The sequence below is a fragment of the Trachinotus anak genome, unplaced genomic scaffold, assembly GCF_046630095.1.
Source record: "Trachinotus anak isolate AG129_WGS33_773 ecotype Australia unplaced genomic scaffold, CSIRO_AGI_Tana_v1 ptg000004l, whole genome shotgun sequence".
NCBI classification, from domain to species: Eukaryota; Metazoa; Chordata; class Actinopteri; order Carangiformes; family Carangidae; genus Trachinotus; species Trachinotus anak.
In genome coordinates, this window is record NW_027273855.1 from 21,943,846 (window position 1) to 21,956,079 (window position 12,234).

Here is a 12,234-nt window from a genome sequence, read left to right on the forward strand (position 1 = left end):
CCCTGCCCTGACCTTCCCAGACAGCAACCATTCACTGTGCTCTCACTCCCACACAGCCGCATTTAAACGTCACAACACCCTCACCAACCTTGGGAGGAAATCATTCAAGTCTAAAGGCCCTGAATTTGTGGATAAATTGTGCAATATATTCAAAACTTTACACACTTTTCACTGTGATTTCAATTTTTTTTATCCCATTTCCACAACTTTCATTTGATTATCTATTTCTGTCAGTCTCCTGTCTGTCTTTCCTTCTGATGGTGCAAACAGCGTGAGAAACGGCAATGTGAGACTAATGTTTTGCAAAACCATGATGTATTAGCCTGACAATGCAACACTGGTGTGTCATTTTTCTAACTTGTCCAGACCTAGAAAAGATACATTTCTACATGTGGTAGAAAAGGTGTGATTGTGATCTATCTCGATAGTTTCCCAAGCTGAGGGTCCAAAAGGCACTTCTGCAAAACAAAATAATGTGTTTCTTTCAGATTTCCGTGTTTTTCTAGCAGAATACTGGACACTTTAATCTCTCCTACCCTGATAAACCTTGAAACCAATATCAAACTGCCAACAAGTCTTATGTCTGCACTGAGAATAAAAAGGGTCATAAGTGGACATTACTTTGAGGGTTCATATGCAGAAAAGGTTAGGAACCTCTGATTTACCTGACAGTCCGTGAATATTTACAGTGCACTGGCAAAGTCCTTACATCACAGTGATGTTTACAAATGTATTATGATGTATTTGACTGAAAACCTCTATGTTGATAATGTGAGGACAAACAAGACTGCAGAACAGCACTCTGAGCTAAATGCTAATATCAGCATGCTAACATACTCACAGGGACAATGCTAACATGCTGATGTTAAGCAGGTATAATGTTTACCATGTTCATCATCTTCAGCCCTGTCCAAGGTGTACCCTGCCCCCACCCAATGTCTGCTGAGACTGGCTCCAGCTCCCCCACCATCCTGTAAGGACAAGCAGTATGGATGATGAATGAAGGGATAATGGATGTTCATCATGTTAGTTTAGCATTTTAACATGCTAACATTTTCTAAATAGCACTTGACACAAAGTACTGATGGGAATGTCTTATGTCATAGTCTTGCAGTTGTTCATAAACCAAAAGCATTGGACAAATCCAAATTTAGACCTGATGATGTCATTTGATGAAGAGTCAGGGGGTTTAGGGGGTTTTAGGTTTTATATTCTAAGACACAGAATATCTGTAGCAAATTTTACAGCAATTCATCTGGTGAGATATTTCACTCAAAACAAAAAATGTCCACCTCCTTGTACCGCTGGTTGAAAAGTCAGAGGATCACCAAAGTCTGTCGGGTTTATCCGCTGGTGATCATTAACGTCTGTACATGTCTGTTTAAAATTTCATGGCAATCCATTCAGATGTTAAGATCTGGACCGAAGTGGCTGACTCTGCCATCCACAGGGCCACGCTTCGAGAGTGAATAAAAACGATAATTATCAATGCAATTTTCTTGCTTGACAGGGAGAGGAACTATTTTCTCAGCTAGAGAAAAAAAGGTCAAGGCCGCTAAAAGGTCAAATATTGTTGAACCTTTAAGCCTTTGAGACCATAAAAGACAACAAATAAGATGATGTTAAAATAACTAACATCCCAACAATACTTTATCTCATAGCATATTATGGATATAACACTCAGCACCAAATGCAGCAGTACATTTTTCATGTTTTAGTCACTGATGTAGGGGGAATCCTGTGTAAATGTTAAAGACCCACTCAATGACTAACACTCTCCTACACTGTACACCCAGTACACCTGGTACATTAAGCTCTTCTGACATTAGTATTTCCATTTTTAAATTATATTGTTTCAATATATTTTGTGAAAAGGGAAACAAAGACCAGTGACAGTTACAGTAGTTTATTCTGTAAGTGCGTTAAATAAATTATCTGCAACCAACATGAACAGAAAACACACACACACACATACAGGTAAGTACAAACACATACTTAAAAACACACTTGTATATTTTCAGTTATGATCAATTTGATATGCCCAAGATTGACTCTGAGTTCAATGTCATGCACATGGTTTCAAATGCAAACAGGCAATTGCAGAACTGAAGCAAAATAAGGCAGTTTTACTACACTTGATTACACTGCTTGAATAACAGTTACATAAATAGTGAACTAGATCTATGCCAGAGGGACTGTCAGTGTGATATAAAGTGTTGGTTTCTCAGGAAGATTACGTTGCATCCTCTTCACATGAATTCAGTCATTTCCGTACGAGTCGGAGGTAAGCCATGACACATGCATGGGAGTAGTGCTTTTTCTTTCTTTGTTGAAAAGCAATTTCTCAGCTGCAGCTGTAGGAGTACTGACACGCATACAGACACACATACTTACGCACACACACACACACACACAACCCGCCCCCCCACCCGTTGAATCTCTAAGACATCCCTACCACCTACACAGCATGGTGTTCTATCTGATTGCACTTGAGTATCATTACATTAAACGTTTAATGCAGCCTGTTACATTCCAGTGAAAATCTACAGACTTGTTATTGGACGGTTAAGGAGCAGCAGGCCTTTTGTATGGAAGAGGATGGAAGCATTTCACCGGTGGATCACTTCTGCTCCCGCCTCCAGATGATGACCATGCCGGTGGAATCAGCGGATGCCAGTAAACTCTCGTCACAGTTGAAGCTGACGTCCAGCACCGGTCCCCCGTGACCCTGCAGCTTGTTCACTATCGCCTTTGTGTTGCGTTCAACGTCGAAGAAGTAGACACAGGCATCCTCACTGCCAGTCACTATATCAGACAGAAAATCAGAAGCATAAGACGTTAAGAGGAATTACAAGTACACCTTTGTAAATGATGGAAGTCTTATAAAAATAATTCATTTTGGATTGAAAATGGGTATCTCAGTTGTTCACACTGCCTCTTAACAATCTCAAAAGACACAATTATTCTTGCGAGAAAAGAAACCGGAGATGCTGCCGGTTTTGACACAAGTGCTTCCCAGGTGTCTTCACTGTTTGTCAGTTCATGTCCTTTTGGAAATAATTTAAGTAACCACGTTGCAAAACATCAGCGGCTTTTGCAATGATCATATTACAACACATCCTTAACTGAAGACTCTTGAGGGGATTTTTATGAGTGAGGAACTCCTGTTAATTGGAAACACAAACCTGATAATTAAAACGGTGTCAAGCCTTGAATAAATAAAAACCGTTGATTCGTAGGAATTAATAAAAGGTGAGGAAAGTTAAGTAAGGTGAAGCTCTTAGGTTGAGCTGTGTCAAACATTATTGCTCTCATATAAACAACTATAACTTCATTTTACAACCTTCTGGTAAAAGAACCTGAACCATATGGTTAATTTTCCCAGCAACACATACAAGCTACAGAAAAGGTAGGTAAATGGTTGCTGTAAGGTTTGCTAATCTGTTTTTTTTTTTTTTTAATCCAAAAGCAGCAGTTTGCTATTTTTTGCGTTTCCTTTTTTTCCCCAAACTGGATAGCCTGCAGCAAGTAATGAACTGTGGTGTAATTTTCTATTCAAATAACACAGCAGGAACACTGACAGACTTCTTACCCACACAGGCCCCCTGTCTGAAAGACATGAGGGGGCAGAAGATGCTATGAACAAGCTGGGAACCATGCTGGATAGGGAAGCTTCTCTTCAGCTGTAGCGTGCCCTCATTGTCCACCACCCTGCCAAAGAAAAGGTGGCATGACTGATTGAATTCGATGTGGCAATGTAAATACATATTCCCATACATGTTACACCAATCAAAATGTTATAGCTTTAAATTCTGTCTCTGCACAGTGGAGACAAAACTGCCTGTTATTAGTAAACAGTGACTTGCCCTTACAGACTGACCTGTACAGCAGCAGCTTATTGACACAGGCGTTGACCAGCAGGGAGGGGTCTCTGGCCTCTCTGCTAATCCAGGACCGAGCAGATATGCTGCAGATGGAGCTGCCTTCATTCACCACCAGACGCTTGGCTTTGGTTAGCTTCCCTGTGGGGGAGGAAGGCAGAAACAGCAGAGACCGGCAGAGACGCTATTTAGTGCATGACACAAACTGATAAGAATTTGTAACGTGGTCTGTGGTCATTTCACCAGATGAAAATGTAGTGAGAATACCTGTGGCCATGTCAAAGAGGAAGGAGAAGATGCTCCCCCTGTCATCGCCAGCCCACAGGATCCTACCCGGAGCATCAAAGGAGAGAGACAGCACGCGGCCTGTCAGCTTACTGGAGCCCCCCTTCACCTTCTTCCCAGTGGAGATGTTTACCACCTGCAGGTGGTGCTTGCTGTTTCCCACCTGGAACACAGAAGTGGGAGTGAGGACCTTCATTATTTCCACAGGGAAGCACCCAGGAACTGACTGGGAAAAGCACTGGTTGTAGTATTTTCGCTGCGGTAATTAGGCAGGTGAAAACCAGAGCAGGTTAATCTTTGAGCTTTAGTACTGTACACACGGCATATAAAGCATTAATGTACCATGTGTTGGAAAAACAGATTGCATTTTATATGCGTTATGGTTTATACACCAGTATGACAACATACACACTGTTTAATCCAAAAGAAATCATCGATTATCTTGCCGGATTGTGAAATGTGTTCATCTCAAATTCCTTATTGTTTGCACTGACTGTCAGTTGAAAACAAACATCCATCTCCCTCAGCGTTCACTTAGAGAGGCGTACATGGACGTTGTTCCTCACAACTCTGCTTTCAATTTGTTCTGCTCTTCAATTAAACTACTTGCTCCTGAAAAATTGAGTTGAATAAAAAAAATTTCCAAGACATTTAACACTTTTGTTTTGGTTACAAAAGCTGACATTTAATTCTAAAATTTTAATCAATATCTCCAGCGTGTAAATATGCATGCAGTTATTAAGACTGAGATGAAAGGATACTAATGGGAGGTTTTACCTCTGCATGCAATCTTTTGTCAATATACTTAACACACAAGGAAACTGTGTTTCGAATAAAATCAAATTAACTAACCTGACAGCATGTAATAAACTCTGAGGAGAGAGTAAAAGCTGCAAAAGTCAACATCTGTCTTTTGCAGTTTCAGACTAAATCTGGACCAGAGACAAAAATTTAATATGGTTTCTTCTTTCATTTCTGAACGCTGTATAGTAGGTAACAGATACTTGAAAAGAAAGGTATTTTGGTATTTTTCAGCTTGGACCAGTGCCTTGCCTCGCAAGGTGTTCCCACTAATCTTTACATTTTCCCATTTGACACAAACTAAATACTGACACACAACCAAAGTTATTCACACTGTTTCTTTGTAGTAAGAATGAGACTGAATGTTTAGAATTTCTGTTTGTTAACAGACTCATAAGGCTCATCACAGGAATGGACGCAGCTACCATCAAATATTTAGGGCCAAAAAATTATTTGCTTGACCAGCATCTTCTACTGATAATCGATTAATTGGTTTAACTGTAATTTTTCAAGCAACAATGCCAAACATGATCCATGTACAGATTCTCAAATGTGGGAATTTGCTGCTTTTCTTTATCATATATGATGCAAAAAACAGCTGTCTTGACATCACATTAAGCTTAAGATAATTGCACTTGTGAGAAACTGTGTTCTAAAATAAGTCTTAATTACCTCATTTACTGCATATATAAATATCACTTTAAATTACTGCATTTTGAACATGTTTTGGATATCAACTTTTACTTAGATCCAGCAGTCTGCATACTGCGTATACTCACTGAAAATAGGATGGATAGAGATTTGTTCTATTTACTGAGAATTCTGCTCTTGATAGCAAAGAAAATTATAACTATTTCCTGGTTGAAGCCACAGGCTCCTAATATAGCGCCGTGGCGAGATAGGGTAGAAAAGATCTTTATTATGGAGAAAATCACACCAAAGTCAGATCTGAGAACAGACAGGTTTGTTAAAAGATGGTCACCACTAATACAGGCAGTGTCAGAGCTCTAATCACCTCTCTTTTATTTTCTTAATTTTCTTTATTCTATTGTTTTTATTTTCATTTGTATGTTGTGAATTATGGTAGGTGGAACTGTTTGGTCATCTCCACGTGTGTTGTATGTTTAGTATGTTTGTATATGGGAAGTAAGAAAAATTACTGCATTTTGAACTTATATTAATTGCATATGTAGTCGTAGTATTTGTGTCGACCTGCCCAGGGATGGAGGATGAAAACTAGCTGGTATTAAATCTGGTACATTATATTTCTTCTCTTAAGGTTTTTGTACAGTTACTGACAAATAAATGCAGTAAACTAATGAACAAAGCACCACCACTGCTGTCATTAACATTTAGTCCAGAAACATAACTGCTGTCATTTGTGTTTGAGTTGACAGCAGAGATAAGAACAGGCAGTGGATGATGATTTGAGGACAAAACAAAGTTATTAGCATGATTTTGTTCATGCACACATATTGTATTATTATATTATCAAGCAATACAGTAAGGTGCAAGGCCGGAAAATATTTAAAATGTTCTTTAAAATCTAGTAAATCAAGGATGACATAAAAGCAATTCCTCACATCAATTTTAGAGCGAAGGACACAAAAAGAAATGTAAGATGAACACAGAATGTAGTTAATGAGATAAAAACTAAAAATAAAAATAAGGATCTGTCCACAGAAAGGTTTTATCTAATCTTACATCATTTATTAAATTTAAAAGTATGTCTTAGTGGAGGTCACTCTTATTGTGCACAACCTCTTTAGTTTATTGTGGCAGTACGGAATCAGTATCAGAAAATATAAGAATGATAACATGACTCAAATGAGACTTACCACAGTAAGATTGTTATTCATGGGCTGGAAAGTGCAGCAGAGCAACTCGCTGGATTCTGGGTCTCTGACCTCTCTGATGCAACGGCCATCCTCTGTGTTCCAGATACGCAGAGTGCCATCCAGTGATGTTGACACAATGATGTCATTGCTCAGAGACCAAGCAAAGTCTGTGACAGGACCTCCGTGACCTTTTAGTGTCACCTTCACACTGGCAGGAGGCGGGGACAACGTCATGATGGACAGGGTGCCATCCAATGAGCAGCAAGCGAGGAGGTGTTTGTCGTCATTGGCAAACTGCAGTCGTGGAACTAAAGGAACACGGGCAGGAAGATGAGAGTAAAATAAATGTTGACAAATTGATTGTTATAAATTTAATTCACTTACCAGCAGAGTCTACATGTTGGTCAAATATGTGGTGCATGCCAGCAAAAGCATAATTTTCACTCAAGGTTGTGTCCCCTGCCATGGCACGACTGGCCTCTGCCACTGAGGTGGGCACCAAACTGCCCGGAGGCCTGTGGCCAGAAATAAAAGCCACCATATAAGCATACAATCAATACAACACACCTCACAACCCTCACCTCCAGCTGACACCTCAATATGTGAGATCTGATCGTTACTCAATGCAAGCAAAGCAGGATTACAGCCAGAAAATCTAACAAAATGCAACAGCTCAAAGGAGAAATTAATCACAGAGAATTCAATTGCTCAAGGTGATGAGACAAGATGTTGGATGCATTTTGAGGATCTCTGTGTGGCGCTCTTCCTGGTACCTCTCATCATAGACGGCTCTGTTCATCTGGGCCTGTAGCTGGTAAGAGCCTCTGCTGACGGACCGGCGGTGACCACGAGCCCCTTGGGCGCGGGGGTCCTCCTCAAAGTCCTGCCCGAGAGGAGAGGAGAAAGGGGCGGGGGGCCGCAGGGGGAGACAGAACCTCATAGGAGTGAGTTCAAGTGATGACGTTGTTGTGACCACAAATAATCAGAAAGTAACCATCAATAAACATAGAAAATTACCATGCAATTTTAAGTTAATGACACTGCCCATATACACAGGCAATGCCAGCCATTTCAACCAAGCTGCTCAGCATAATATTCGTGGGCAACCAAAGTGCTGTTTGGCTATGCTGCTGATTGGTGAAAACTAACATCTATCCATCCAGATGGCTCTCATATGCTGTATTCTATATTTTCAGTCCAACTCTCAGATATTTTTATATCTCCTTTTCCAAATCAGTACACACACCCACTCCTATTCTTTCTCTTCTACTTTCCCTGTCCTTTCTGTTTCTTTGGGTCTGACCTCCATGCGGTCCAGTGTGGTGCGGGAGCTGCGCACACTGCTGGCCCTGAAGCTGCTCTGCTCAGACAGGGGCCCGTAGCGCAGGGCCAGCAGCTGACTGCGCAGCTTCAGGTACTGCCTGCGCAGCCCTGGCTCAAAGCCACACTTGGCGTTCTCTCTGAGCAGCTGGCTGCGTCGGCGGATGTACTGAGTTCGGAACTGTGGGAACGTAGGCGTGCGGTAAGCATTGTACCTGGGGAGGGAAAGAAGTGACACAGCACACACAATAAGTCACAAGTGATCCATAAGCAATTACACGTCTGAATAGCTTCTTCATCAGTTTAAACTATTGAAGCCTGCAGCCTGACTCAGTCATACCTTGCGTCCACTGCCAAAACCTGCTGCCAAACTGCTGCCATTCCACAAGCACTCTGGGTAAAGATGAAGCCACTGCCAGGGCAGATCCCTGTCAAAATACACAACACACAGCTCATATTTTTTAGCTACTTTACCTAATAAGCTCTACATTTGTGCACAGTATGAAAATACAGCTTGGCTAATATGAATATCACACTCATGTAAACTGAAATATCACCCCACCCTCCCATCACAACGTTGAATGAAGTGATGATGCAGAATCTGATGGCACCTGGAGTTATATTTTATTATGCGAGTGTATCACAAGAAGTGAACCGAAATTAAATCAAACGGGGCTAAAGAATGAATGTTCTGGGCAAATTTTGCATGATTACAGCACACAGCAGCAAGAGCAGGCGAGCCTTCCTCTTGACAGCTAACGTCGCACAGCTAGCTAACGTTAGCTAGCGATTAGCAAGCTAGCCACAACATCACAGGCGATGTCCTCGCATAAAAATCTATTTTGCGTCGATTCTTCGATGCACATAGACTGTCTATCAGTTAGAAATTTTACACAGAGGGCAAGTCGTCCATTGTGGCAATACAGCAAAGAAACACCGAGAAATATTTGTGTAAACGGCTCACCTTCCTTAGCTTTTCTCCATCGCTGCTTTTTTTTCCTGTCACGTCACATGACGCGGTGAGACCAGCCCACTCACTGATGAGGAGCCACATGAATCCACACGATAATTCATTTATTGTTTGATCCAGTAGATTAGATTTGACATATTCAACAGACCACGACCAAAAACCTGATTTATAGCATCATGGCTTCATAGGATGGAAATGAAATGACATTTTAAATTATGAATTTATTCTCTTTACCTTTATCCTCCCACCCACTTCTACACTAAAGCAAAAACTACTCACAATGGCACTTATTATATTTACATACTGTGCTGTCTTAAGGGACCAAGGGGTCCTTGAGGGGAAAAAAGTAATATTTTACTAGTCCGCACAATGAAAACTGCAAAGCATGCAAATTTGAGCATCACATAATGATCCCTGCTGTTATCCTCCTCCTATAGTGCTGACAACTCTTAAGACTAATTGTCACATGTAACAACAAAATCTTCTTATTCTGGTTTCTGAGGACAAAATCTTCATCCAATGTGGCTGATCAGTGTTAAAAAAATGTTACCCATGAACCTGTTGACATAAGAAAAAAAAAAAAAAAAAAAAAAAAAATAGTAGTAGTAGTAAAATACACCATCACCTCGCCTGTAACATGATGGAAGTGTTTTCTTGTCATGGACAATAGGTGAACACACAGTTCCAGTAGGTTCACAATGGCAGTATTACAAGGTCAGCTCTGAGGTTTCGCCTGGCTCAGCAAAGACCTGCAGAGCTGTGGGGCATGCTGCTCAGCTGACAGGGCTCTTTGCTTGTTCATGGTGCTCTTTCTCGAAGGGGCCCCAGTGGCCGAGCCATTCATAAGCACGGGCCATAAATGACCGAGTTGAACACCAGATTAAGCACCGCATTCTCAAAAAACAGCACCGACTCTGGAACACAGCCAAAATGCCAGGAACAAAAGGTAAGCCATGTTAAACAAAATAAAATTCTACAAAATATATAATTTATCTGGATATCAGAAGAGCTGCGTGTTCAATGCAGTGTAAAATTTGACAACTCGTTGGCAAAAACTGTAGCACAAGTGACCTTGCTTCCAAATCCTTGACATACGTCTGAATATGTCCACTATTTTCAGGTAATAAGTCGGACAAGAAGTCAACTACCAAGGTAGGAAATTCATTTCTAGTGTAAAATCCTGATTTTCTTCTCTCAATCTGTAAATGTTTCACTTTATGTATATTTGCTTTAATTTTCCAGCAACCTCAGAGTCCTAAAGAGCAGCCGAAGAAAGGTGATCAGAAAGGAGATGATAACAAGAAGCAAGGAGGTAAGCATTTATATGAACTGAAAATCCCTGACTTTTCCACAGCCTGTTGTTTTAACTCAGAGAATCAAATCTGTGCACAGACTACACGATTTTCCAAGTTGATACAGGCCTTCAGTGGTTTGGGACACAGTGTGGAAATGAGGTGCTGTGATTGCTGTGTCCCCAGTGAAGGTATCTGTCTGTGTTTCATCCCCTCGCAGGACAGCCGAAGGGAGAGAAGCAATAACTTCCAGGCGTTTGTGAAGATGGCTTTGGAGACACTGCTGGGGTCCTGCCGTCGTAAACATGGGGGTCCTCGGGGCAGACAGGGCTGAGTGCACTTCCCCTCCCCTCCGCACTTTTCCCCCTGAGCCTGCAGACTGGGCTGTTGTGTGGTCCTCCAATACAGCATCTGCTCACCTCTCACAGAGGCAGAAAGTGAACCCGATCTCCATCCATCACCATCTGTTGTTCGACCTTTGTTCCTTCCCCCATCCCCACACTGTCCTCTCTGGCTTATTGGATGCTCAGAAATAGACTCCAGGTTAAATCGGACCATTGCTTTGAGCAAAAACAACATTTTGTCACCCCTTCGCAATCCTTCCCTAACTCACCCCTCATACCACAATTGACTGTCTAACAGTCCATTCATTCTTGTAAATAATGATGATTCAAATAAAAGCTGTTTCTTACAGCAATCCAAGTGTATCTGACTTCTTGTCACATTTCACTTCCTCCCAGACGTACCTGTTTGGATTTTTTCCACATTGAATCAAACAAAGACGGCAATCCAGTTTCATGTAAAATTTTATAAAAATATCACAGGTGTATCAGTGCCTTCACATTTACAGGGAAAAAAGCATAACGTAAATATCAGACTAGTATTTAAAATACTTGTTGGGTTGAGTGGAATTAGGCCTGCAGAGACTGAGCACTTGCTCTCAGGCATGAACAAAGATTCAGGCTCTACTCTAAAACACCACATCTGAGTCAGGAAACAAATCCTTTGACGTTCTAGATTTAGGAAAGGTATAGACAGAATGTGACCACAATCTGATACAGACGCTCATGTTCTTTCATTAGGCAATCATCAGTTACATAAATGCATCATTAAAAGCAGCAGTGTAATAAAAATCTGTACTTCAGGATAAATATTTAATATAGTGTACTGTGTAATTTCATTGTTAATCTGTAATATGAAATTGGAAGAGAGGTTTAAATGTTTTTGCTCTACAGTGACAAACGTGTAATACCCTGAATCTAAACTGTTTTTTTTTTAATACTAAAGAGTTTTTCAAATGTTCACAAATACTAATAAGACCTTCTCTAAGCAAATAAAACGTTTCATTTAAAGGAAATCATCAAAATAACACATAAATAAAAATACAAACACTGTTATGAAACTGCACCACAAAAGTTAATTCCTAGACATACTGATTCATTTTCTTTATCTAAAATTCACAAAGGGAGAAATCATTATTGGCGACAGTAAAATTGCTGCCTTATAACCATAGCCTGTGCTCTTTTCATTCAAAAGTAAACTCTTACACATGCTCAAGAGACAAGCTCTGTTAAAGGATAAGTCTGGTGATATTCTATATTTTTTTATTGCCAACAAATCCCATGAAAAGACCAAAACACTTGTCTCTGTAGCCAAAGCTTCATACAGCTTATTTATACATGTTCCTTCATTACAATGGACATGGGCGTTGTAGTCACTGTACTGCAGCCGTAAATAGTCACCAGTGCACCAAACATATATATATATATATATATATATATATATATATATATATATATATATATATATATATATATATATATATATATATATATATATATATATAT

The 12,234-nt window shown here is 40.3% G+C and overlaps 1 protein-coding gene and 1 long non-coding RNA gene across 2 annotated transcripts; both read right to left on the reverse strand.

Moving 5' to 3' along the window:
* Positions 1–1,890: 1,890 nt before the first annotated feature.
* Positions 1,891–9,244, reverse strand: wdr13 (WD repeat domain 13). Its single transcript, XM_071477032.1, has 10 exons — positions 9,090–9,244; positions 8,466–8,553; positions 8,109–8,340; positions 7,579–7,688; positions 7,190–7,320; positions 6,806–7,113; positions 4,149–4,329; positions 3,881–4,022; positions 3,593–3,711; positions 1,891–2,805 (listed from the first exon to the last, which is right to left on the reverse strand). Exons 2-10 carry the CDS (start codon positions 8,504–8,506, stop codon positions 2,621–2,623), a joined length of 1,449 nt encoding a protein of 482 aa, XP_071333133.1. The 5' UTR covers positions 8,507–8,553; positions 9,090–9,244; the 3' UTR covers positions 1,891–2,620.
* A 1,931-nt stretch (positions 9,245–11,175) lies between these two features.
* On the reverse strand, positions 11,176–12,177 carry LOC139620945 (uncharacterized). Its single transcript, XR_011690902.1, has 2 exons — positions 12,111–12,177; positions 11,176–12,045 (listed from the first exon to the last, which is right to left on the reverse strand). It is a non-coding gene; the product is annotated as an uncharacterized lncRNA (long non-coding RNA).
* Between the last annotated feature and the right edge of the window lie 57 nt (positions 12,178–12,234).

Excerpts from the sequence above, each read along its gene's own strand:
- wdr13 (XM_071477032.1), bottom strand. The coding sequence starts at position 8,506 with ATGGCAGCAGTTTGGCAGCAGGTTTTGGCAGTGGACGCAAG. Across the intron at positions 7,689-8,108 it reads CCACACTGGACCGCATGGAG|GACTTTGAGGAGGACCCCCG; the intron begins GTCAGACCCAAA and ends CCTCTCGGGCAG. Across the intron at positions 7,114-7,189 it reads CCAACATGTAGACTCTGCTG|TTCCACGACTGCAGTTTGCC; the intron begins GTAAGTGAATTA and ends GTGTTCCTTTAG.